General features: G+C 35.8%; 1 protein-coding gene across 6 annotated transcripts in view; it reads left to right on the forward strand.

Annotated features, from left to right (window-relative positions):
- The window catches only part of ZZZ3 (zinc finger ZZ-type containing 3), a 59,096-nt gene that overhangs the window by 23,435 nt on the left and 10,868 nt on the right, over positions 1-24,793 (forward strand). For 2 of the 6 annotated variants that reach the window (XM_056497272.1, XM_056497273.1), the window contains exons 2-9: positions 689-842; positions 3,273-4,834; positions 17,996-18,134; positions 19,535-19,682; positions 19,764-19,882; positions 20,175-20,246; positions 20,421-20,522; positions 21,505-21,600. In XM_056497272.1, coding sequence (XP_056353247.1) covers positions 3,324-4,834; positions 17,996-18,134; positions 19,535-19,682; positions 19,764-19,882; positions 20,175-20,246; positions 20,421-20,522; positions 21,505-21,600 — 2,187 coding nt within the window. In that variant the 5' untranslated portion in view covers positions 689-842; positions 3,273-3,323. The remainder of the gene's footprint in view (positions 1-688; positions 843-3,272; positions 4,835-17,995; positions 18,135-19,534; positions 19,683-19,763; positions 19,883-20,174; positions 20,247-20,420; positions 20,523-21,504; positions 21,601-24,793) is intronic. The other 4 variants (XM_056497274.1, XM_056497275.1, XM_056497277.1 and 1 more) reach the window with 3 other exon arrangements.

The raw sequence follows: 24,793 nt of genomic DNA on the forward strand, positions 1-24,793 counted from the left end.
AGTAACTTGGTCATTGGCACAGATGCCCAAATTGGAGACGACTGAAAGCACTGTGTGACTTTTGGATCTATAGATGTATTTTATCTTTCAATATCTAAATATTTCACTCTGCTGCAAACCAGGTGCTATACATTGTTTTCCTTGGATGAAGAATAGGTTTAATGTGAGCTGTAGAAAGCATTTTAGTCCCAATGCATAGATGAAGGTTATTCAGGGATTTGGAGCCAATGTAAATTTAGAGATCTGCTCAGTTAATTAAACAGCAGAGTTTTTCACTGCATATCTAATTATAAAATCCGTTTGACAGTGCATTTTGTAATTCATTAGTCGTAGTAATAGCTTTCACTACTTGTTTTCTTGTGTCTCTTCAAGTACCCTCTGAAATTTGAGCACTTTAACATGACTCCTGCCTAAATTCATTTGCTTGCACATTTAGTGTATGATACAGGGAATCACTTAGAAACTACCAAGAAAGACATTTTACATTTGAAACCTAAATTAGCAAGTCACATACTTAATTACTTCATAGCATATTGATCTTTCAGTTGGACACTTTTAAAATTTTTTTTTTAAATTTTTTTTTTTTTTCTTTAAAAAGCTGTTACTCTTTATATGCCCTATTGCATTCTTCTTCATTTTCAGTGGTAATTTAAATGTTTTACTAATATATTTGTCTTTTTCTCAACAGTTTTCAAAATCTGATTAATGTGATGGCATAAACTAGTAAAGCATTTGGATTACATGATGGATATCAGCAATGGTTATTGATATTATTTGAGTGGTACAGTAAGAGTCTACTGTATGAAATGCCAGAAGTTTACATTTCTTCTAGTTTTGCAATGGTAAGTTCTTTTTACATTTGTACTAAGGAAATAATAACTTTTTATCTTGTCGTGTAAGGTGTATTTCTTTAGAAAGTGTTGTATCAGCAAATCAGTAAAGATTTCTCTCTTACTTACGATTTCTAAAGTCTGTTGAGTTCAGCAATAATTACTAACCAAAGTATGCATTTTAATTTGGTTTAGGTTATTTTATTGGTATTGATTTGAAATGTCACTTACTCACCCCAAATGTGTGCTAGCTTTAATTAGAACAACCTAGGGAAATGGAATATGTAAATAAACCCTGTTTTTCATGTTTGGGTTCAGCCCCAAATGACATCACTCTCCAGATGGTATTGAGCTTGTGTGCAAAGAGGGAGAATATGCAGGCAAGTTTATCCATGTGGAAAATAGGTGTAAAAACCATTATAGAAAACACATAGTGTTTTGCCCTCTTCAGTCAGCTGCTGGTTTGACCATTTGCTGCTTGACATATTATTTGTATTTTTTCTTAAGGCAGAGTGTGTTGGGGAGCTCACCCTTACTTAATTTTAAGTGGACAGAGTGAAAGTTAGCGCTGCAGCATCTCTTTGGATGCATTTCAGGAATACAAAGAGTGCACCTTTCCAGGCCTTCATCATAGGCAGCAGGAATAGCTAACAAGCAGGAGAGTTCTAGCAGCACAAAAAAATTGCAGTTTTGAGAACATTTGAAATTTTCACTTTCATATTGTCTTTTTCTTTTTTGCACAAAATGATGTGCTGTCATACACAGTTGTGTATAGAGCTATATACCTCATACACAAAATTATGTGCTTTCTTCTACAGTTTTGTCCAGAACTACACCAGGCAATACTGTTAGGATACATTGCTTTCCTTAAGAAATACAGCTTGCATTGTGAATTCCTAAACACATAATACAGTAGCTACTGGTAACTGTTAAACAGTATTGTATTGGATGAGAGTGTACTTGTCTTGTCCCATTTTCTTTTCTGTTCTAGGACCATCTGAGACTTAAATAGTAGATTTGAGAGAATTTATGAATTTATGTTCTTAATTTTTTCCACTTTTTGCTCATATTGAAAAACCTCTTGAAACAATTTTCTCCATTTGTTATTTTCAGAACTTCTAAGTAATGTGTGAAATGTTTGATTCCATATTTAAAATTTGTAGTCTTCACATCATATGACAGTTGAACTGGTTTGTATAACCTGGAATTTGGGTAGGTGAAAAAGAGAAGGTGTGCCATTATGCACAAATGTGAATCTATTCATTAGCAAGGATATTCTGACAGATCTGTGGTGATTTGGAGTTTGACACATTAAACTTCTAAAGATTAAATGAATAGGAGGGAAAGACTGAACTGAGTTCTCTTAAAAATTATTTTGAGATACTGGGCAGGTCAAGTACTCCTGCATTTCACCCTGAAATGTGAAATGCAGACACTCTGAAATGGGATGTTTTAAGGTTATCATTGAGTCCGGACTCACTTCAATCTGATGTGAGTTATGATTCGTCTCACCAGCTGAGAGGGAAGCAGCTTTCCAGTACCTTGGAGGAGACTCCTGATAGAGCCAGGCTTTTGTTGTCGTAAGTAATAGAGAAGTAGGAGAGGCCCCACCTGGATATACGAAAAAGTATTTTTCCCTTAAGGACTTGAACAGGTTGCCCAGAGAAGTTGTGAAATATCTGTACTCAGTGTTTTATGAGACCCAGATGGATAATGTTCCGTGTAGCTAAATCTGAATTTAGGCCTCAAGTTCATTTGCATGAGAGGTTGGATAGGATTGCCTCTCAAAGGCCTTTCCAGCTGGAATGATTTTATGATTCTGATTAAGAAATTTTATTTCATTTTTAGTAATAATAACTGTAATTATTTTTTTAGTGGTGTGTCTTATTTTTTTTAATTCCCTGCTAAATTAGAATTGCAGTTCTCTTTTGTTATTTATGAGAGATTTGTTTTTTCTTTAAGCAACAACCAAGTAAGCAAATGCAATTTTAATGGTTTACTTCTTAGTCTGTGAAGCCATGTAACTGGAAAATGTGGAATATTAAGAATGCAATTTCATATCTTTTACTTGAACAGACAAATTTTAATAATAATACCGATACATTATAACATACGTACAATACATAAAATAGTGTATTTTAGTAAGTAGAGCCTAACTGGGACATTCCAGCCTTACATAAGGCATAAATGTAAGCCACGTTCACACAAGTACTAAAGCCAGAACAACCACAAATACCAAGTCAGCTACTTTGTAGCTGAGATGGAAAAATTTAATGCACTGAAGAACTACCACGGAAGGAAGCAGTATGAATACATTGAATGGGCTTATTCAGTTTTACATTGGTATGTTTGTGACAATACATTATTCAGATTGGCTGTGTCTCTAGTTGTTTTTTAAATATTTTTTCCTGACTGTTTTGTTTGCTTTTTTTTTTTTTGAAGGTTTCCCAGTGAGTGGATCACAATGAACATACTTTAGGGACTTGCCATAGTATGGCTGCTTCTCGATCTACTCGTGTTACAAGATCTACAGTGGGTTTAAATGGTTTGGATGAAAATTTTTGTGGTAGAACATTAAGGAACCGTAGCATTGCTCATCCAGAGGAAGTCTCGCCCCATCCTCAAATCCGATCCAGGTCACCAAAGAAAAGGCCAGAGTCTGTGCAAACTCAGAAGGGCAGCAATGGTGGCAGAACTACTGATTTGAAACAGCAGAGTGCTCGGGAGTCATGGGTGAGCCCTAGAAAGAGAGGGCTGTCCACTTCAGAGAAAGATAATGGTGATAAGCAAACTGTGGAAAATAGTGAAAAAAAACAAGCAGAATCTGTTTCACCAGTGTTGAAAAGAATTAAACGCTGTCTACGTTCAGAGGCACCCAACAGTTCTGAAGAGGACTTGCCCACTAAGGCAGAGAAGGAGTCATTGGAGCATAAGAGCTTAGTGTCGGACAATGATGCAGCCTCCACAGGGACTAAGCGAGCTTGTCGATGTCTTATATTGGATGATTGTGAGAAAAGGGAAGTTAAAAAGGTGAATGTCTGTGCAGAAGGGTTTAATAATTCTGCAGTAGTTGAAGAGGTTGCAGGTTATCAGACTGTCAATGGAGTTGGTGAGAGAGACTCAAATTCTCTTAACTGTGATGACTGTCAGCTTGATGGGAACACTAAGCAAAACAATGCTGGTTCCCGTACGCCCAAGGACAAAACAGTAGCAGAAAATGGAAACTCATTTGCCCATTCTTCGTTGTTGCTTAATAGCAGCAAAGAGGACAATGTTGTAGACCATTATGTGCCTTGCACAAACTCTCAAGAACAGGTAAAGTTAGAGGACCACAAAACAATAAATGACTGCCTGCCTGAGGAGCAAGCTGATCAGGCATTTGAGCCAGCTGCAGGGTCCTTTTCTGAAATCCAGTCATCTTTGCTAAGGGATTCGGAGGAGGAGGTGGATGTTGTAGGAGATAGCAGTGCCTCTAAGGAACAGTGTGCTGAAAACACCAATAGCAACCTGAATACTCACCATGACAGTGCATCAATCTCAGGTGAACCTGAACCACATTCTTCAGTGCTGAATTGTGTTTCAGCTCAGATGACAAATATGTTGGAACTTCAAGAACACAGATACACATTGAGAACTTCACCACGAAGGGCTGCCCCTGCCAGAAGTAGCCCTACTAAAAATAACTCTCCTTGTAGAGAAAACGGACAGGTTGAGGAAAATAATCTTAGTCCTACTGAAAAAAATGTACCTGTAGGTATTAATAATATCAATGGATCTCCCAAAAAATCTGAAGAAATCAAACAGAATGAAAAAGAGAGAAATAGTAATACAGGGGATCATGGGAGTGATGGACTAAGAAAGCCACTTTCTGAGTCTAGACTTGTTGCTGGATATGTACCATCTGCCAAAGAAAGTACCAACATCCACACTGCAGAGGAGGATGAGGAAGAGCCTGATGTGTATTACTTTGAATCAGATCATGTGGCATTGAAACACAACAAAGAGTATGTGTAACTATGGTAACCATGAATTCTGCTTTTGTTTCTTACCAAAAATATATTATTATTATAAAAATTATGAAGTATTTAACATAATTCCACAAAAATTTAAGGGCTTTAAAATTTTCATACTCTTCAGTCCTTTTTTTTTTTCTTGTTTCTACCTCAAACAAAATTAAACTCCATTTAATATGCAGTATGGTACAGCAATGTGGTTTATACATTTCTAGCAATCAGGATTCTTGAGCCAGAACTTGGTTTTTTTGAGTTTCTTTGGGGTTTTGTTTCTTTAAAAATGCATCTGTTATTTATTTTCTCTTAAAAACTAGCTGGAAGGAAAACCAAAGGAATTACAAGCTTTAATTAGATTTCAGTAATTTATCTGCATATCCAATGGACACTGCAGATACAGCTTATACAATTACCATTCTGCTGTACATAAAAGTTAAAGTTAGATACTTATTTCAGAGGGTCATAGGAAAGAACTCAGCATTACTGTGTTCAGGAAGATGAATTCATCAAATGCAGCAACTTTCTCCAAAGTACATTATGTCTACTTTGCTATTTCTGTTAATTACATGTAAATATAGGATGATGATGATGATTCTCATTATTCTCTGAGTTGTTTTTATGTCTTTCATGTGAATGTTTGTAAGTGGAACCGTGGTAACTGTACCTTGTGGTAAACATGCAAGAGATTATTGAAACAAAAGGGCAATTCACTGAAGAAAGTTTACATGGAGAAAATTTTTCTTCAAGTAGTAGATCAGAATTTTTTATTTCACAGTCTTTGTAATGCTGTTTTGACTTCTATGTTCTGCTGTTTAGTAGGTGTTCTGTATGTTGTTGTGAGTTTTAAAGGCCAAGTGCAGATGATCTTCAGTTTCCTTCATATGAAGGGTTGAAGCACTGGTTCAGTGTAAATGCAGTAAATGTTCACAGCAGGGTTACTGTCAATATGGGGCACAGAGCACAGGTGATTGTTTAATCCAGTATGACTTGATTTTTGATATTAGAGTTGCATTGTTTATATAGTGAAATTTTGTTCAGTATTGGATATGAAGAAATGATTGTAATAAGAAAATTTTAAATTCTAGCATGGGTTACACAAACTATGATTTCAAAATAATGATCAAATATTTGCAGCTTCAGCTGTCAGTCCAAAGTGAGCACTTTTCCCATTAGATAGAAAGAAAATTACGAATGGGGAAAATGGGCAGTTGTCTTTTGACCCTCTGGATGATTTTGGATCTGTATGTAATATGACTTCATTTGATGTCAGTACACAGATTCATTAGTAATGTGGTGGGATGTAGGGGGTTGTATTTATTATACAATACTGTAAAAATAACAGTAGTTTTTTCTATTCTTAAACACAAATCTGAATTGTTCTTGGAAATTTCAGGTGTGTACCCCAGTGATAGCTTGTGGACATACACAGTTCCAAAGAAATGGGTAGTAGTTGTTCAGATTGGCAGCCTGTTTGTGAGACCTTGTTGGGAAGCATTTGAAATTGCAAGAAGGACTTGGTATCTTGCTACTAACTTGTTGCCTGCATGCAGAATTCCAAAAGAAGTGATAATTTTTTTTATTCTGTCTTATATTTCTGTTTTCCGAAAGGGAAGCATGCTACTGGGGGGAGGGAGTGTTAGTTGTACCTTTTCTTCATTTTAAAAAATGTTGATAGAACTGGAAAATTACAGGCCATCCCTTTTTGTCATTTACATTTATAAGAGAATAAGTCTGGTATACTGATGGTGCTGCATAGTAATAGGATCCTTCTAAAGAACTTAAATCAATGTTTTGACACATGAGTGCAGTTGTAATTTATCCAGAATTTCATACTTCAAGAGTAAATCAAGTGCAGTGCACTATATCCTCTATCCAGTTTTAAAAATAGCAAAATTCATTAGAGGATACTCTAATTCATGTGTAAGAGTTTTTGAACAATGTCTTAATTATACCCTTGTTTAATCTCATTTGGTACTTTCTAAATTGTTAGACTTAAAAACCAAAACACTGCCACTTTATCTGAAATGTATTTCCTGATTGTCCCGATGCAAAGAATTCCTAGGGTTCCCATGCTATTAATGTAAGGTTTGTAATTGTGGTAGTTCTGGCTAAGCCAAGTGTTCTGGTGTTCTGCATATCACATCTTCAGATGATACAGTTTTGTTTTTCTGTCCTTCATCACTTTGGGATTATTATGGGTGATTTTTTTTCTCTGGTTTATGTATCTGTTCTCTTTTAAAAGCCAGTTCAGAGAGACATTAGCATCTTGGCTAGGTTGAGGAAGCAGACTTCTCCATAAAGGCATTATAATTCTTTGGATGTTCCACAACAGAAAAAAAATACATTCCTTTGTGTCATGGAAGCAGTTTTACATGGCTGTAAATTTATATTATTTCTTGTTACATTACATAGCTTGGTGACATACACATTCATACAGTTGAATCTTCACTCTCCAAGATATTACTGTGACATTGATAAAATATGAATATACCAAAACCTTTAAGAGCTGTTCATAAGACTTGCTATAAGGATAAAAAACCTAAATGTAAATTGTCATGTTTCTGTATTAATTACTGTTGCTTTTTGAATCTTAACATGTTTAAATGATACTAATCAATATTTCTGGGAAAAAATAACTATCACAGATTATGAAATATTATTATTCAGAGAGAAGGCTGAAATGATAGATGTTCCCACAACTTCTTTATTAAAATAGATCTGTCCTACAAAGACAGAGATGAGATCTCTAAGCAGAAATTTTATCACAACACAGACATTTTTGTAGATACTGACAGACTGATGTGGGGGTTGTATAGTTGTAAAGTGTTGTTAATGTTTTGTGTTGCTACACACGTAATTGGAATTTTTTTTGTATTGTAACTGCTCTCAGAAAAGTATGGTTTCGTTTATATTTAGAATTTTGCTTCTGTGTTATAGCTCAGGAATGTTTGCATTTTCTCCTGAGACACTTTCATCAAAATTGAACTTCCTGATTTAAAACTTTTTACACTGCTGAATTTTGTATGCTGTACTTAGTATTTTGCATATGTCTTTCCCCACGCACTTCTCAGATCTCTTTGCTGTGTCTTTTTAAGCTGTAATTCTATCACATACTGCAGCAACTTACTTTAATTTTCTGTCTGGTGGAGCATTTTATTCTCAATACTTTCTGCCTTTGCCCAGATTCATTTAGTGCCCTTTTTTGATTTTGGTTTTTTTCTTCTTTTTCTTCCTCTCTATTTCCTTTGGAGATTTGCAATGTTTGGCTTGTATTTGCTTGCATGAAGGGACAATCCTTGTTTGACTCTTAGTCCTGGGTTCTAGATGAAAATGTGATTGAGGAATTGATGTTTCTCATGCGTAGAATGTTACAGAATTCATTTTTAGGACTCTGTAAACTGCAGTTGGCTTTACAGGAACCACTTAGACCTGGAGGCAGGATCACTGCCTTATGCATGAGCAATTTCCTACAGGCATTTAATTCAATATGTTCAATAGATAGGTATTTTAGATATCTTTATTACTTGATAATATTTAAAATTATAACAGCTGCACTGTCATTTAAAGTGGAGACAGATCAAATGAGGATTTTAATACATCTCTTACAACTCAGTCTTGTGGATTCTTAACTACAATGGGCTGCATTGTTGCAGAGATCTTGAAAACCATGCAGGGTTATGCAATGATCAGATTTACATATACTTAACAACTGATGATAATACTGTTTATGTCTTTGGATCCACCTTTAATATTATATGAATGTGAGAAAGAAAAGAAGCAGTTTTAGCATTCCTGTGGCATAGGTTTTATGTTTTATTCAATCACAAATGTTCTGCCTAAAGAATCATATCAAAGTAGGTTTGTATCAAAGTTCATTTTACTGCATTTGAATTGTTAGAATAGGACTTGGTGCACCTTGCTATACCAGTTGAGAACTGCCTTAAACTGCCTCTTCTTAAAGTGTAACTGTAAGGTCATCGTTCTAAATTTCTTATTTTCTAAATCTATCTGCACCATGTTTTTAGCTTAACTGGAAAAGATTAAAATATCCATGTCTGCCTTTGAATATATTGGCTAATGATAATCCATTTTATAAGTAAAGCCTGTATATTCAGCTATGTGTCTCTGAATTAAAGTTAAAATAATCACACAGTAGGGATTTATTTCAGTGTACAGATAAGTCTTTAATATTCCTTTGTAATGATACCAGGTAGCCATCAGTAGCTAATAATTCATTTTCATGAGATGTCAGTTTTAATCTGTGGGAAACTTTATTTCTGACTTTGTTTCATCTTAAGGAATAAAGGGAATTGGTGTAAATCAAGTTACTTTTCGTAGTAGCAGTTATGTGACACAAAGTTTTTGCAGGACTAAAGATTAAGGTTTGGTTAAGAATATTGTAATCATAGAATCATATTTTATAATTACATAAATTACTGAGTAATGGCTAGAGCTCTTACTTTGCAAGAGATATTGCCTTGGGCATGTGCTGCATCAGCTTTTTGCTCCCTAGGAATGGGCACGCTCTGGGAGCCATTAAATGTCAGGTACATTTGTCACATTCGTTTTTCTTCCTAGAACAGAGGCATCTTGCTGCCAACCCAGCATCTTCCCAGTGAACAGCACTAGCAAACACAGCTAAATAGTGCATCCTCACTTAAATAGTGCATCCTGTGGAAAGTAAAGCTTGAATTCTTTCAGGTTTGTGTCCTTTACCTCTTGGATTCCTTCCTGATTTGTCTGCTTTTCTTCTGCCTACATCTGTGTTCTCACTTTCTAGAGTCCTCTGTTGGCAGCAATCCACTGCTGGAAGAGTGTGAACTCTGCAGTGCAGAGATGTTTCCCTGTTGGCTGGCTTGATGTGGCACCTCTGGATGTGTGGGCTGATGGATTGATGGAGGAATGTGACAAGTAACAGCTGAATTCTGCTTGCCTGTCTCTTGTTGTGACAGTAGTTATGGTCTCACCTCCTTTCCAAGCTGCCATTTCTTGGAGAGTACACAAAAATTTCAAATTTCTTTGGTCAACATGGACCAGAAATCGTGGAGGGGAAAAATACACAAATATTAAAAAAAAAAAAAAAATCCAACCACAAGCAACAGGAAACCTATTATTCTAATACAAAAAAAGTAGAAAATGGTTTTTCTGTATGTTCATTTGGAAGTGCTTACCATTTCTAAGATGCTTATTAGTAAATTCATCTAAACTGGAAAACTAAAGATCAATAAATAACAAAAATGGTTTTGAGGTATAGGAAGTACCAGTTGGAAACAAATACCAAATGCCATAGGAATTATGGTCCTGATTTAAAAAAAAAAAAAAAAAAAAAGACCCAGAAAGCCAAGAAAAGATGGGGCAGTAATGTATTAACCCAGCTGTGTGGAGAGTAAGGCTCTGGCTGTGGTTTTGGCTGCTGACACAAGGACACTTAAAAGCAGAAGCAGTAAATTGTGGTTATACCAGTTATGTCAGTGTAAAGTTCTGTGGTGGAACAGGGAATAAATTAATGTTACTGTACTTTGTAGGGATCACTAAAATATTAGTAAGCAGAATGATGCCACCGAAAAGACAAGAACAAAGTGACTGCCATTTGCTTTGAGAATGGATTATCTTTATTTGTCAGTTGGAACTAACCCAACTTGAAATTGCTTTGTTGGTAATTTTAAGTTTTTATTCTGATCTTTCATGAAGTTTTGACAGCATCTCCAGCATGAACTGCAGAACTGACCAGTAGAATCTTTTAAAAAGAAATTGCATGAGCAGTACATATGTACAAGCTTCCTTCAGTCAGCAATGAGTCCTGATCACTACAGTTGTTCCTTTGTACAACAATACATGCATTTGAGAGTTAGAAAGGTCCCACTTGTTGGTTTCCTTTAAACTTTGCTCTTGGTAGGAGTAGCTAGCTGTTGTTTCATTTTTTGTTATTGCACATCTTTATTTTGCTTTGGATAGCTCAAAGCTGCTGTTTAGAGCAATCTTTGAAAGTTTTATGCTTCCTAAGCCAAGTTTTCTGCTTCCAGCTGTGTTTGTCCATGGTTTATTATAGTGAGTACTAATAAAAATATATTTTACTAATTTTCTTCCTTATTTCTAACTTTTCTTCCACTTCTTTAGCCAAAAAATATTGATGAATAATGCTTTGTATTGCTATTAGAGCATTCAGCCACTCATGATTGTAGATCATAGTCTTGTAATTTAGTTCTAATATTTAGGTATCCCTGTAACAGATACTTGAGGGGAATATGTTAATTTGTTCCTATAGCAAGAATATACAACTGAATAATTGAATGTATGTGTGTGTTGTTTGGGTGAAAACCTGCAGAAACTAATTTAGAGTGAGTTGAAGGAGTTCAATAATCAGTGTTGTCAGCTTTCTCTGCTTTTTTTATCAGAGGATTTCTGTGCAGTTGGGTCAGTTTCAAGGGAGCATGGGTGGCTCTTACTTTGTCTCTGCAATAAAGCTCCTTCTGAATGGTTGCTTTCCCAGCATCTTTCTAGAGAATAATATCCAAGTGGGCATGCTGGAGGAATCTCTGTGGTATTTGCCCTCAGTAAAGGAATTGAGACCATTGTCATTAGAGATGATGAGAGGGAAGGAGAAAAAGTTTGGGATGTGCTGTCAGTCTGCCAATTCAGGCCTGGAAAATAGAGGAATGACAGGGAACTATATCTTTTTCCCTACTGAATGTCACTGTCCTGCAGGCAAATGGCAAATGGTTTAGAGTGCTGTCATATGAAAAGGCTGTATTAAACTGTGTTAACTGGGAGAGGACTGATGGGTGCTGTTTTGTTGACTGTAACAAGTTCTGTGCTTGTTTAGAGGCACAGAGACCTAGTTGCTACTAACAATTCTGAAAAGTTGCTGGAAATGTGGGTATTTGGTAAGGGTGCTTTTGTACAACTAATATTAAATCCTACTGGGTGTGTTGGACAGCTCTTGACAAGAATGAAGCCTCTAGAAATATATGAGTTCTATTTCTGAGGAGTAGTTAAGAATTTAAGAAAGAAGGGGACATCTCAAGTTGATAACCAATAAAATACTATTCAAATGGTTGCAACACAAAATGTGAAGCTGTGAAAGTGGAAAAAAAGGTAAAATTTGAGTGGAAATGGTTATTTTGCATCCAGGTAAATTGCTGCAGTAGGATTTGCTTTTTTGCCTTAGAATTTATTAGGTTTTTTAAATGTCCTTTAAAAATGCTTTTTGGGTTAGTTCTGTTTTGTTTTAAATAGGTGTGAGGCTGACATTCAGAAATAGTGTTTTGTTTTCTGTTCCTGGCACAGTAGACTTGAAGAAGCCATTTAATGTGTACTTTAGTTGTTTAATGTATAACACAGAGATGTAGTTTAATTATTTACTTACCTTTGAAATACTTTTAAGATGTCTGAAGCATGAATATTAAATATGCTCAGTGAAAGTACAGTAAATGACAGTATGTGTAAAGAGGTTAAGCCAGAGTAGAAAACAGTTTAATAAAGAGTTGCAGAAAAAGCTGTAAATAGAATACCTTATTCATAGTGTCTAAGCATTAGGTAGGTAAAAGCCCACTATATGCTGCTTCCTCCAGGCAGAGGTGCTTTTACAGGCCCTGACAGGGGTTCATATATGTGTGCTCTTATTGATTATACCCTTAAACTCATCTCTTTCTGAAGGGAGATCAAAGAAGGCCCATTCTGCATCAGTCTCTTGTGCTTTCTCATTACTGTCCTGTGCTCTACACATCCAGCATTGAATCCCAATCCATTGAATTATTCCGATGTGCAACTAAGATTTTAAAAAAATCTTTTAATTGAATTCCAGCATTAAATTCCTATACATTGAATTATTCTGATGTGCAACTCAGATTTTAAAAAATCTCTAAGTTGCACATCAGAATAATTTGCAAGAAACTCTGCAGTGTCAAAATTAGTGTATCGTCATCACTGTATTGTGACACTGGCAAAGATTTCAGGCCATGCTTAGGAGCTGGGAGCATTTTCTGTTATTTCTGAACTCAAACAAACAAAGCCCAAACAAAAAAGCACACTTCTTTGAAATGATAGGGTTTTGTTTAATCTAATTCACAGGTTTCTCCAGGGACGCAGTCTCTTTAACTACAGCTCCTTGAGTGACTTGGAAATTCAAAGTGCAATTAATGTTTCCCTTTTCATCCATAATTTAGAGTCTTTACATGTTTAATATCCAGTATTTTCTCATCTTAGCATCCAATAAGAACTGCTAATATTTTTATTTTTTTTTAATTGCTGTTAATAGACCAAGATCCAGGGTAATAAATGACCTGGGTATGGGAGAGCAGGTTGTAATCTGTACTTTGCTGGAATGCCAGCAGATGGCAATGAAACAAAGACTTGCTCAAATTCTCCTGGTGACTAATAACTGGTTTTGTGTCAGAGCTCTTTGAAATACAAAATAACAAGGTTTTTATATATATTTATAATTTAGCTGTGTTTTATTATGAGACGTGTGTATACCTGCGTGTAAAACAGTTCTTACCTGCACAAGAACTAATGAGTACTTCTAAATTATGGTACACATTTTTAGTGTCAAAGCCCCTCAGAATGATGGTACTGTATAATTTAACATATTGTGAACTGTATAACTGGAGAAGTGCAGCTAGTTTTGGGAGTGGAAATTGATGACCACCAGCTGCACAGCATTTTAGAAGTCAAGAGGATAAATAACTTCTTAATTGGGCATAAAAGTGTGTATCGTTTTAAGGTGAGTGATGTAAGACAAGTGTAACTGCCAAAGTAATTTCAAGTGACTTTGGATATTGATTTTGAGTTGATTTTTTTTTATTGTTGTGGATATTATCAACAGCCACTTTATTTCTCCCACTGATTTGATTTAGGTACCTAAAGGTTAAAATCTTTGTTTTGTACTATCAGTTACTCACATCACTCATTCAACTAAGGCTTAAAGTGCAGGATGTTCTCTTCAAGGGAGAGGAAACCTGCAGAAACCATGCAGTGACTCTGTGACTGACAGACTCTTAGATTAAAAATGGAATTATTTTTAAAAATACTGAATGATGACCCCTTTTATAGGTCAGTGCCAAGTCATTTAGTATAAAAATCAAGAATTAACCTAAGAAAGATGCAGTTGTTAAGGCAGATTGATTCCATATTCATATCGTGTTTTCTAAAGCTTGCTGTTAGGTGCTGACACAGAGAAACTGAAATCTGTGATGTGACTGGGTACTCTGAATTGGAAATGTAAATGCTATTGGAATGGAGGGGAGAAGTATTCTGAAAGTAGATCTCAGCAAAGTGGATCAGAATGGACATAGGTCTCATTAAGGCAATAGCTAGGCTATTCTCAAGTTTTGTCACAGGCAAGAGAGGAGGCTGCTGTGTCCCTAATCACCATTAGAACAAGATTCATAGGAATTGTGCAAGAACTAATTGCTTATGGCATGACTTCCAGAAATCTGGCTCTGCTCTGTGATAATTACTTCATGGAGCAGTCCAGAAGAGTGCAGTGCTTATCACTGCAAAAGAAAAACTGAACCAGCAGGAATTCCTGCTGATCAGTGTCAATCTGTAAGAAGTAGCTTTCCTTTTTTAAATTTCGGTCCCTCAAACCCTATGTTAATCAAGGTTTTTTCAGCAGAGATTCTGAAGCTGCTTTTGTGCTGAATGATTCAAGTGTTTATCCAGAAGATTCATGGCAATTAGTATGATCTAAGAACTTGCAAGAGTATTTCAATACTGGGATTTTGGAAACAGAATTACATTCTCTGGAGTGAAAGTTTTCCTACAAAGAAAATTGCTTGGGTTTTGTATGTTTATATTAAATACTAACAAGTTAATATTTAGCACTAAGGAAAGTGTAGTTTAAGTCATTGGAAGGGACCTGTCTATGGGTTTACTCAAGAGTGTGTTTGGTTTTGGCAAAGGATGTGGGATAATTTTCTTTGGTACTTCCTGACAGATCTTTCAGAGAAAATGATGCAACTGTACCTGGATGATGTAGAGGTGGTTGCTATTTGAGTGCCTTGTTGAAGGATGGAGCTGGTTTTGCAGCAGATTAATGAGCTTCCTTCTCTTTTATTAGACTTTTTCAATTTTGGAGGATTTTAATACAACTGCAGGAGGTAGTTTGGATCAGAATTGTTCTTACTTACGAAGTATCTGGAAAGATAGGGAGTAGAATTGTTAGCCATTTTTTAAATAGTCCTGGAAATCATTCACATGACCTCTTGCATAATGCAGCAGGAGCATTATGGTAGCATTTGAGAGTGAGGCCAGAATAGACAGAGACTTCAAGAAAGGGTTCAGTGTATGTGTGTTATTATGTAACTTGCTGCTTTTTCAGAGAAATACTTGACTTTTTTACTGTCATATAGTGCCAGAGAGCCTGTACAAACCTGTGGAAAAAATAGTTGTTCAAAACTTGAAATAACATTTGCAGACATACAGCTCAGTAAAAGGTCCTGTAGAAGTTGAAAGGGATTGCAGTGGTTTGGCGAGAATGCAGTTCTGCAGTAAGTACCAGAATATGGAGTATGCAGACTAAGTATTTCAGGACTAGAATTTTCAATTTTTTTTCCAGGCAGTGAAAGCTCCCAAAATCCATTTTTGTGTATTTTGGTACTTCTGATACTCACTTGATAAAACAGCAGTCTTATTCTTGGGCTTCAGAATATATTAATTTGTAATAACTGAATATAGAAGTTAAAATAAATAGCTCCAAGTTAATCCATATCTTAGTAGAGGTATGAAAAGTGCTGGGAAACCTTTTAGTCTGAACAGTTGGTTCAAAAACCCCTTCTCTCCAATTTTAATGCTACTCTGTAGCCACAGATCAGTATCATGTGACATGTTTTTTGAATGTTCCTGACATTCTTGTGTTTTCCCTTAATTCCACGAAGACCACTTCAGTGAGGTCACATGAATGTTTTAATGAGGGAAATAACTGAAGTTGAATATTCTTGGGTTTGTGTTATTTTTCTCCAAATGTAAATTCATCTCTTTCCATTCAGACTAAATTATTTAAGGCTACCTCATTAAGACGATTTTTTTCTTCCCTTTACACGTGAGAATCATCATTAAATTATGACTTCAGTTCAATCTCCAAAATTTGGTTGCTTTTTATTTCTGTGTATTTACATGTTTTAAATGAAATTACTACTTTTTTTCAATTTCATTTAGAAAATCATTTGCTTAAATAGAATTTGAATAAATGAAGTAAAATGGCTCAAGAAGAAAATGTTAAATAGGTGCCTTTTTCCTAGATGAAAATTTCTACATGCTGCTAAGTCTCTGTTACTGTGGCTCTGTTAACACAAGTTTGGTCACCTGCTGATGGAAACAGGCTTTTTGTTGTCAAGAATAAATCCTCTCCCCAGGTATCTTTAAGCTCTTCTGTGTTGTTACAGCTGCATCCTGCCTGTTTGATTTACCTGGAGCTTCCAGGGCTCCAAGGTGCTGCCAGCCCCTGAGCTCACACTGTGTGTGTAGGGTCTGAGTAAAGCTCTTCATCCACAGGAGCCAGTGACTCCTGTAAGCCTGGAACAACATGAGCTGTGCTGTTATTTCAGGCCAGTTCTGATTTGCTGTCACCACTTTTGTCAGCTGTTGCTGGAGTTGGTTTTTCACCTGCTGAAGAATAGCCACATTAATTCTATCTAATACCTCGTTTTATGCAGAGTTATGTTGATTAGAAGAAACTGGAGTACTTTCCTAGTGAAAATATTCAGTACTGTTCAATATTAATGGCCTATTGCAAGCATTTTAGTTCTTGGTTCCACGTAAACCTGAATATGTGCAGGCAAAAATACATACTAATAAATTCATAACAGAATCTTGTCCTATTGTTTTTAAACAAGCTCAGTATTTTAGTTTCAAGCTTCAGAAAGTATAGCTGTATTTTCTGTTTGTGAATGCTATATTTGAGTGGAAAAAAAATTACTTTTTCTCATGGAGAGGCAGAGTCTAATGTCCAGGTAGAAATTCAAATATTTGAAAGTACAATGCCTGTATTTTGCCGTAAGACTGTTTATTTCCCTCCACTTAAAGTCTTACCCAATTATTAGTGGAATCAATTGAAAACCTTTAATTACATCAGTAATTACATCTGTATCTTTTCTGCACTACATATGGATTTCATTGTGTCAAGCTTGTGTTTGTTTTAGCAATAAGGGAACAGAAAGAAAATTTCTGTAGTAGTGAACAGCTCTTACCTGATTTTAGTATATGTATTTTGTGCTGAACTAAATTACAGTTGTAATATTCAATGTCAGAAAACATTGTCATGAACAAAGTTAATACATAATAATTTGCAACAACAGGGGCCATGGGTAGCTACAGGATTTCAGAAACTGAAGTGGGCAGCTGTAACTTTAAAGCTAATAAAAGGTATTAAATGCAGTTCACTCTTTTTTAAAGGCTGTGTTAAAATGTCATATGACTTCCTGAGTCTAAGTGAGCTTTATGAAAAGCAGTTTGGAAAGCACACATTACTGGTACAGGCATGACAGTCCCACAGCTGACTGTTACACACAAATTGGCTGTGTGTCTGGGGAGGCACGTTTGAGGGAGCACTGACATTTTCATTTGGATTCTGTATTCTTAGGGGAATCTGGTTTGAATTTGTTTTGCAAATTACTTATTCCTTGGTTTGTTGATACATTTCAAAAAGGATTCTCATACTCTGCTCTAAGTTGGGACTTCTACAAAATGCTGTGTTTCTAAACCATTCATGTCCAGTAATTGAATGGTTGAGTGAAATGTTAAAATTCCGTGGTAGCCACTTGTATTGGGGTAGAAGGAAGCTGATGTTCAAGAGAAGAGAAATTAGTTCATTTTGTTTGTAGTATTTTTAACTTTGTAAACAAAGCCTGTTGGTTACAGCTATTGAGAATATGAATATAAGTTGTCCCTGATAGCATATTGTTTCAGATACTGTAGAATTTACATTTAAAGGAAACTACTGGAGAGTTAAATATATTTTCCCTTATGGGTTTATATAAATTCATATAGTCAAAAATTTAATATATTTTTACTATAATCCAGTAAAAATGTTTATGAAATGGTTCAGATAAGCTATGAAATCTAGTAGGTTCTTGTAGATAACCATGGCTAGTGTTTAGTTGGGGGGTGTCACTTTTAAAGGCAAATGCAGTGAGATGTTTTCCTTTGTCTCTGTAGTTATCAGAGACTGTTACAGACGATTGCTGTACTCGAGGCTCAACGTACTCAAGCAGTTCAAGACCTTGAAAGTTTAGGCAGACACCAGAGAGAAGCACTGAAAGATCCTATTGGATTTGTGGAAAGACTCCAGAAGAAGGTATTTCTATGGACTTTTTCTAAGTCTCACTTGGAATTTTTTTTAATGACTAGTAATTTAGCGTCTATAGAAATTGAAGAATAGATAAATATATATATATACTTGCTTAAAAATTATGAGCTTAAAATCTTTTGATTGCTGAGCAAAAATAGTTCTTTGCTTTCTTACTAGATCTGTAAGACATAGGTCTTCAGTGATTTTATCAGATATGCTTCCTTTCCTTTTTTTTGGTATGCAGAAATGTAATTGTTAAATTTCTAATTATACTGTAGGTATTTTAAGACAACTTGAAGTCTACAGGTGACTGGAAGTATCAGATCAAAAAATTGTAATCTTTCTCATATGAGAAATTAAATGTTGTGCTTTGAGGGAATTTAGTAGGGTATGTTTAAAGAGCAGGAAATGTAGTCTGTATTCCAAACCCAAAGTGAACACTAGAAAACATACCTGAGTTACAGGTAACAGAATAGAATGTTGTCTGATAGAGGGGAATCCATTTCTATAAGGAAACATTCTCTTTTCAAGCTTTAAAAAACCCTGTAGTAACAGGAGTACTAAAAAAATGTTTTCAGCTTGAATCCTGTATCGCTACAGCATCTACCACTGGCAAACACGATTACCTTCTAGTGTGATAGCAACATGTTTTCAGTGAAGAATGAAGTTATGGTTCTGTTTTCCTAGGTTTGTAGACACCCAGGTCACATGTAAGCCCCTTGGTTTCAGTAGTTGTCTTCCCTCTAGAGGAAAGGAGAGGAGGAGTTTAATCGCATGCATGATGTAAGAGTGTTGCATTTGATAGTCATTTTAAGAGGAAGTACTAATGACAGTTTGAAGTATTCTGGTGTGTTTTTCTCCAAAAAGGACCAAAGGAATGATAGTCTTGCAGGTGACCTTTAAATAAAGAGGTGAGCTTTGCAACAGTTGTGTTCTAGGCAGAAGACAGCAAAATCAGTGTACAATAGGCATAGATTTCTCTGATCAGAGCAGTTGAGGTATCAGGTGATAACATTCTGAATCTTTTGGTTTCCTGGGTTAAAAAAGGTACACATCCTGAGCTAATGGTATGTTTAATAAAGGACAGCTAGAAACAGATTATTGAAGTGTCAAACATCTGATTTCAGCTGTGAAATGCACACTTTATAGTTTTATGCTCAATAAGCCATCATTGACCGTGCCGCTGCATATTTTATATGCACTGTTGTGTATAATTCTTGAAAGATCTCACCTTCTCTTTAAAAACACTGTGCTGCATGGCACTTCAGAAATTCTTGTTTTCCATTCTTCTGTCAAATAAAAAGCAGCATTGAGTTTTGGAGCATTTCAGTATTTGCAGGTTTTGGTTTGGATATAAAGTGATTGCATTAAATATTGCTTTTTACTTTTCATTCTTATTTTTTCAGGTTGATATGGGTCTTCCATTTCCTCAGAGGGTTGTTCAGCTCCCTGAGATTGCCTGGGACCAATACACCACTAGCCTTGGAAACTTTGAGAGAGAATTCAAAAACCGAAAACGTAACAGTAGGAGAGTGAAGCTGATTTTTGACAAAGGTAAAAGAGAGTGGACATATGTTACAGGAAAGAAATTACCAGTGTGGTAGTTCAATAATTCTTCCTTTGTGTTGGTTACAGTAGGTATCCCTGCAAGACCAAAAAGTCCTTTGGATCCCAAGAAGGATGGAGAGTCTATTTCGTACTCTGTATTGCCTTTAAGTGATGGTCCAGAAGGTTCCACAAACAGTCGTCCACAGGTAGTTGTTCAAAAAGAAAGAAAAAAAAAATTACAAAATAGTAATTTTTAATTTTTTTCCACTTTTAAGTATGCAGTGTGAGTATCTTTACTGTTACTTCAGATGTTCATGTTGATGATGACATACCATTCCTGTACTCAAATTCTGGAACTAAACTTCAGTTTAGGCAAATTTTCTTCTGAATTCGCATGCTTTGGTTTGGTTTTGGTTAAGTAGGAAGAGGGTTCAAATCAATTATCCCAGCTATATTTTTCTAAACACATATTCCATTTTATGTCCTGTATTTGAGCAGATGATAAGAGGGCGACTTTGTGATGAGACCAAACCTGAAACTTTTAACCAGCTGTGGACTGTAGAGGAACAGGTAATAGGAAACTCTTTAATCTTGTAGCTGTGGCAATGTAAGCGTAAAAGCAAAGCAAATTGTGTAATAATGTTTATAGCAATTTGGACATCAGAGTTGCATGTGTTTAGATATTTTTACAATTTATACCTGTACTAGGAAAAATGTATTTATTACTTTTTGCTGTTGATTTAGAAAAAGCTCGAGCAATTGCTTTTGAAGTATCCGCCAGAGGAGGTGGAGTCCCGTCGGTGGCAGAAGATAGCAGATGAACTGGGAAATAGAACAGCAAAGCAGGTAACATGTAAAAGCCTTTGAGAAGTAATCCCTTATCTTCACTCTTTTCTTTTTAATATCAGTAAAGAAAATGCAGTGTATTCTCAGAAATCACTTTATCTTAATGTAACAAGCGGGGCCTGCATTTCACCAGTAATGTGATTCTTACACTGGATCTCAAATACAGAATGTTAACTGTGCCCCAATGCCCATGGCAAAGTTTCCAAATGTAATTGTTCATTAGATCTTGACAGCGTGAATTTAATTCTGTACAGCTAGTGCAGTGACACCAACATTGCTCATACTGAGATGTACTCTAGGGCCAAATTTCCTGCACCTCAGCAGTTGACCTTTAAATAAGCAATGTAGAATGGGCAGACATGTAAATATCACAAGCAGAAGAAGGACACAGATGAGGAGACACCAAGTACTTCTGCATCTCCATAAAATGACAGAATTTCTCCATTTTGACCAGAAGTAAAAAATGCTAATGTTCTGTGTTCACAGTATTTTAAGTTATTTTATTTAATTTGTATGCTTTCAGATAAAAATATAGGTAAATACTTCAGTATTCTGGATTACCTAATTTCTGATCATATCTATGTTTCTTCACATCTGAAAAAATAGACATGCCTACTTACTTCATAAATGGAGACCTTTCTGTGTGCTAACTATGGATGATGTAACCGGCATTGTTAAGGATGAGTTTAGCTGCAGCAGGAAGCAAACTACTAAAGTTCTTTTTATCACAATTTTTACAATATCTTCTGCTTATGTTTAAAGAAGGGTAATTTTTTTTTCTGAAAGCTGTCAAAGCAACTGGAAATAGTACAAATGCAGCACTGCAAGATAAGTACCAGTTAGAATAGTTGTCACAAAGTAGAGCCCAGAGGATTTCTTTTCCTGATACTCTGAATCAATGTAGCAATCCTGGCAAAACTTTGGAGTGAAGACCAGTTACATTTCATTTGACGCTGAGTTGTTGCATGTTGGTTTTTTCTAGGTTGCCAGTAGAGTGCAGAAATATTTTATTAAACTGACTAAAGCTGGTATTCCAGTTCCAGGAAGAACACCAAACTTATATTTATATTCCAAAAAGGTGAGACAATATTGCAGAATCCTCTCTTTCTGTTTGCATTTATGTGCAAGTTGAGCCGGAATCATTAATACTTTTCACAGATTAATAAAGTTACTTTAGGAAGTAATCGTTTTCTTTTGCCAGTAGTACTGTGGAATGAATTGGATGTTAATTCTGATTTCACATTAAATATAGGGGACTGCTTTTGGGGACATGAAGTTTTCAGATTGCAGGCTGAACTGGCAGGGTAGAATGATGGTCTTGGGGTAATTCTTCCTCATTTGTAAGTTTACTATAACTGATCAGGAAGTGATAATGAAAACCCAGTTGGAGGAAGATAAGGAACCCTATAACATATTGTACAGTAATCTTCTAATTAATAAAACCATAGAAAATTATGTATAACTGAGCACGCATTAGCTGAAGCATAGGCTTAAGACCATCATCCCTTGAAATGTCCATTGATATACAGAGCTTTTCTGACTTTGGAATGGATGAGAAAATATATGGCCCCAAAAGATCTTAATTTACAAAAGCAAAGACTAAATTTCTATGCAGATCAGTCATGTGTTTTGATTTAAGTAATCTTTATGGTGCTCTTGGGTACTGTCCATAGACAGTAAAACAGGACAGTCTCAGGTTTCATGGGGGTTTTATTTGTTGGGTTTGGAGTTTTGCTTGTTTGCTCAGTATTTACAAAACTTCTTCAAAACCCCTTACAGTGGCATTTTGTGGAGTACCATTGCTGGTTTGAATCCAGGTGTCCATGATGTTTTCTGATCAATAATAAACTTCCCATTGATTCTACAAAAAGGCGAACTTACAGATTCCTTTGAAAGCTTGGAAACAAAAGTTGCTGTCCATGGGTTGATACAAATATCTACCACAGTTCCTGTGTAATGATTTTAAGTGTTACACACCTTTAGTTGTCTCCTTGTATTCTCTGAAGTTACTGCCAGTAATAAGGGCTTGTATTGGAGCCTTTCCAGTTTGCCATCCATCATGGTAATACCATTTTACTTTCCCCAGGGTTTTAATCTGCTATTGTGCAGTATAGACAGAGGTAGGGAGGGTGCAGACATGACTGCCTGCCACCTTGTCTATTGGATAAGTGCTTTCTGGCAGAAGAACCGAAAAAACAGCTGGAAACAGTGACACCTTAAATGTGGAGATTAATCTGCCAGAATTACAAATTGCTTACACAGTTGGGGCTAATTTCTGTAGCACAGTAATACTGTGTGGCTGATTTCAACAGGTATTAAAAATGAAAGTTATAATTGTTTGAGTTCTTTATGTCCCTCTACCACTTACAATTACCCTGGTGACACCTTTTGTTCTTTCCTGTTGATTTTGTTTGGAAAGACCATCATTACAAACTGTATGTAATGTTGTCAGGCAGGAGATCACTGTGGGAATACTTAATCAGTCAATGTGGGACATTTTAATTGTATTTTTCACTAACTTTAACAGTGATCACACCCTGGACAAACCCAGTATAATCAAGAGTGAAACATATTTTCTATAAAATTCTTAACAATCTCATATTGCAAGAGTAATGGTCCCATGATACAGATTTTTCTTAGGCTTCTATCTAGACCATATCCAATACTTCCATCAGTTTTTGCAGTGTGACTCACATCCTTATTGCCAGGTCATAAGAGTTGGGTCGTTCTGCCCTGGTTTGTATTAAGCAGCATCCCTGTGTTATATTTGTATCCTGTGTAAGAAGTGATGAAAAAGTGAAACAAATAGCATATGTGGAGAAATGGAGCTCTCAGCCTGCTAATAGAGCTGTCTACTTAGAGCACAGATTGACAGAACCATACCAGGTTAGTTACTCCAGGTCTCCAGTGGAGATAAAATGTGGCAGAAAGGAAATGCAAGGTCTGTTGGAAATTAGGGTCATACCTGTCCTAATTTTGATACTGAGTAACTGTAGTGTATCTGCTTTATTGCCAGTAATAGAAGTATGAAAACTGAATGTTAATACTTTAAGCACATACCTATGGGAAAATGAGAAACATAGATATATTTAATGTAAAGATTTGTGTCAAAAGGGATGCTTCACAAGAAAATACTTGAATTTCTCCATGGGGATTGTTCAGGATGCTTTTTTAAAATGCTTACTGGAGAGGTTAGAAGCGTGTTCAGTTTTTGAACATCTTGTTGCAGTTACTTTGTATATCTACTCATAGGACATGTGTCTCTTCTAACTAATGATACATGAAATTAAGCAGGATGCATCAATTTATTTTCCTGTATAACCATTACCTACTGCTGGTGAAAATAAAACTGGATCAGAGATTTAGGACTCTAGTATTCAGTTCTTCAATTATGGCTTATCATTTTCAATTTAATCCTTATATAATATCATTAGTGCACCTGCTTTTAAGCTTAATCTGGAGATATATTTCCCACAGGGAAAATGATCTTTAATTGTTTGCTTTTAAGTAGTGTTTTAGTTCATTCTTCACCAAAGGAAGAGAATTCAAATCCTCAGTTCAATTTGTAGGTCACAGCACTGTTATGCGTGGCAGTGCTGCTGTATAAGCATAGGCACAGTTTTCCTTTCCTGGCTCCAGATCTGGTATTGAATGCAGATCTGTTTTCTGTTAACAGAAAATGTGAATCACGGTGTCAGCTAGGCTGAAATGCCATCTATACATGAACATATTTTAGAGAGGTTTGAAATCTTAAGGGAAACCATAAAAGCACCAGAGCACAGGTAGCTGGTGTTCATAAGGCAGAAAGTGGAAAAATTCAACTCAATAGTTATAGTACATTAGTCTTAGAAGAAATTTTTTTTCCTTTTTGCACTGTAGTAGCTCTGCAGATCAGAGGTATCACCTTCCAGCTGTTACTACAGACTCCATCTCTTCCATTAAGACCGAACAGAGCTAATCTCAATTCCTCCTGGTACTTCTGTTGCACAGGTGCATTCCATCTAAATCATTTGTGTCATCTGTGCCTTTACTTTTTGAACTGTGCACAACTGTAAAATAATGCTACATCCCTCCTTAGAGATCAAGGGTTATACTATAATGTGACAGGTTTGTAACTGAAATAGGAACCTTTTGGGATAAAAGATCTTGATAAAAAAGGAGAGAGTACTAACTATTGCAAGTATTCCTTTTGCTTTAGCTGTATGAGCAGCTAGGCACGGTATAAAACAATCCTCTCTTTTATGAATGTTAGAAAAAACACTTCTCATGCT

The sequence above is a fragment of the Oenanthe melanoleuca genome, chromosome 8, assembly GCF_029582105.1.
Source record: "Oenanthe melanoleuca isolate GR-GAL-2019-014 chromosome 8, OMel1.0, whole genome shotgun sequence".
NCBI lineage: Eukaryota > Metazoa > Chordata > Aves > Passeriformes > Muscicapidae > Oenanthe > Oenanthe melanoleuca.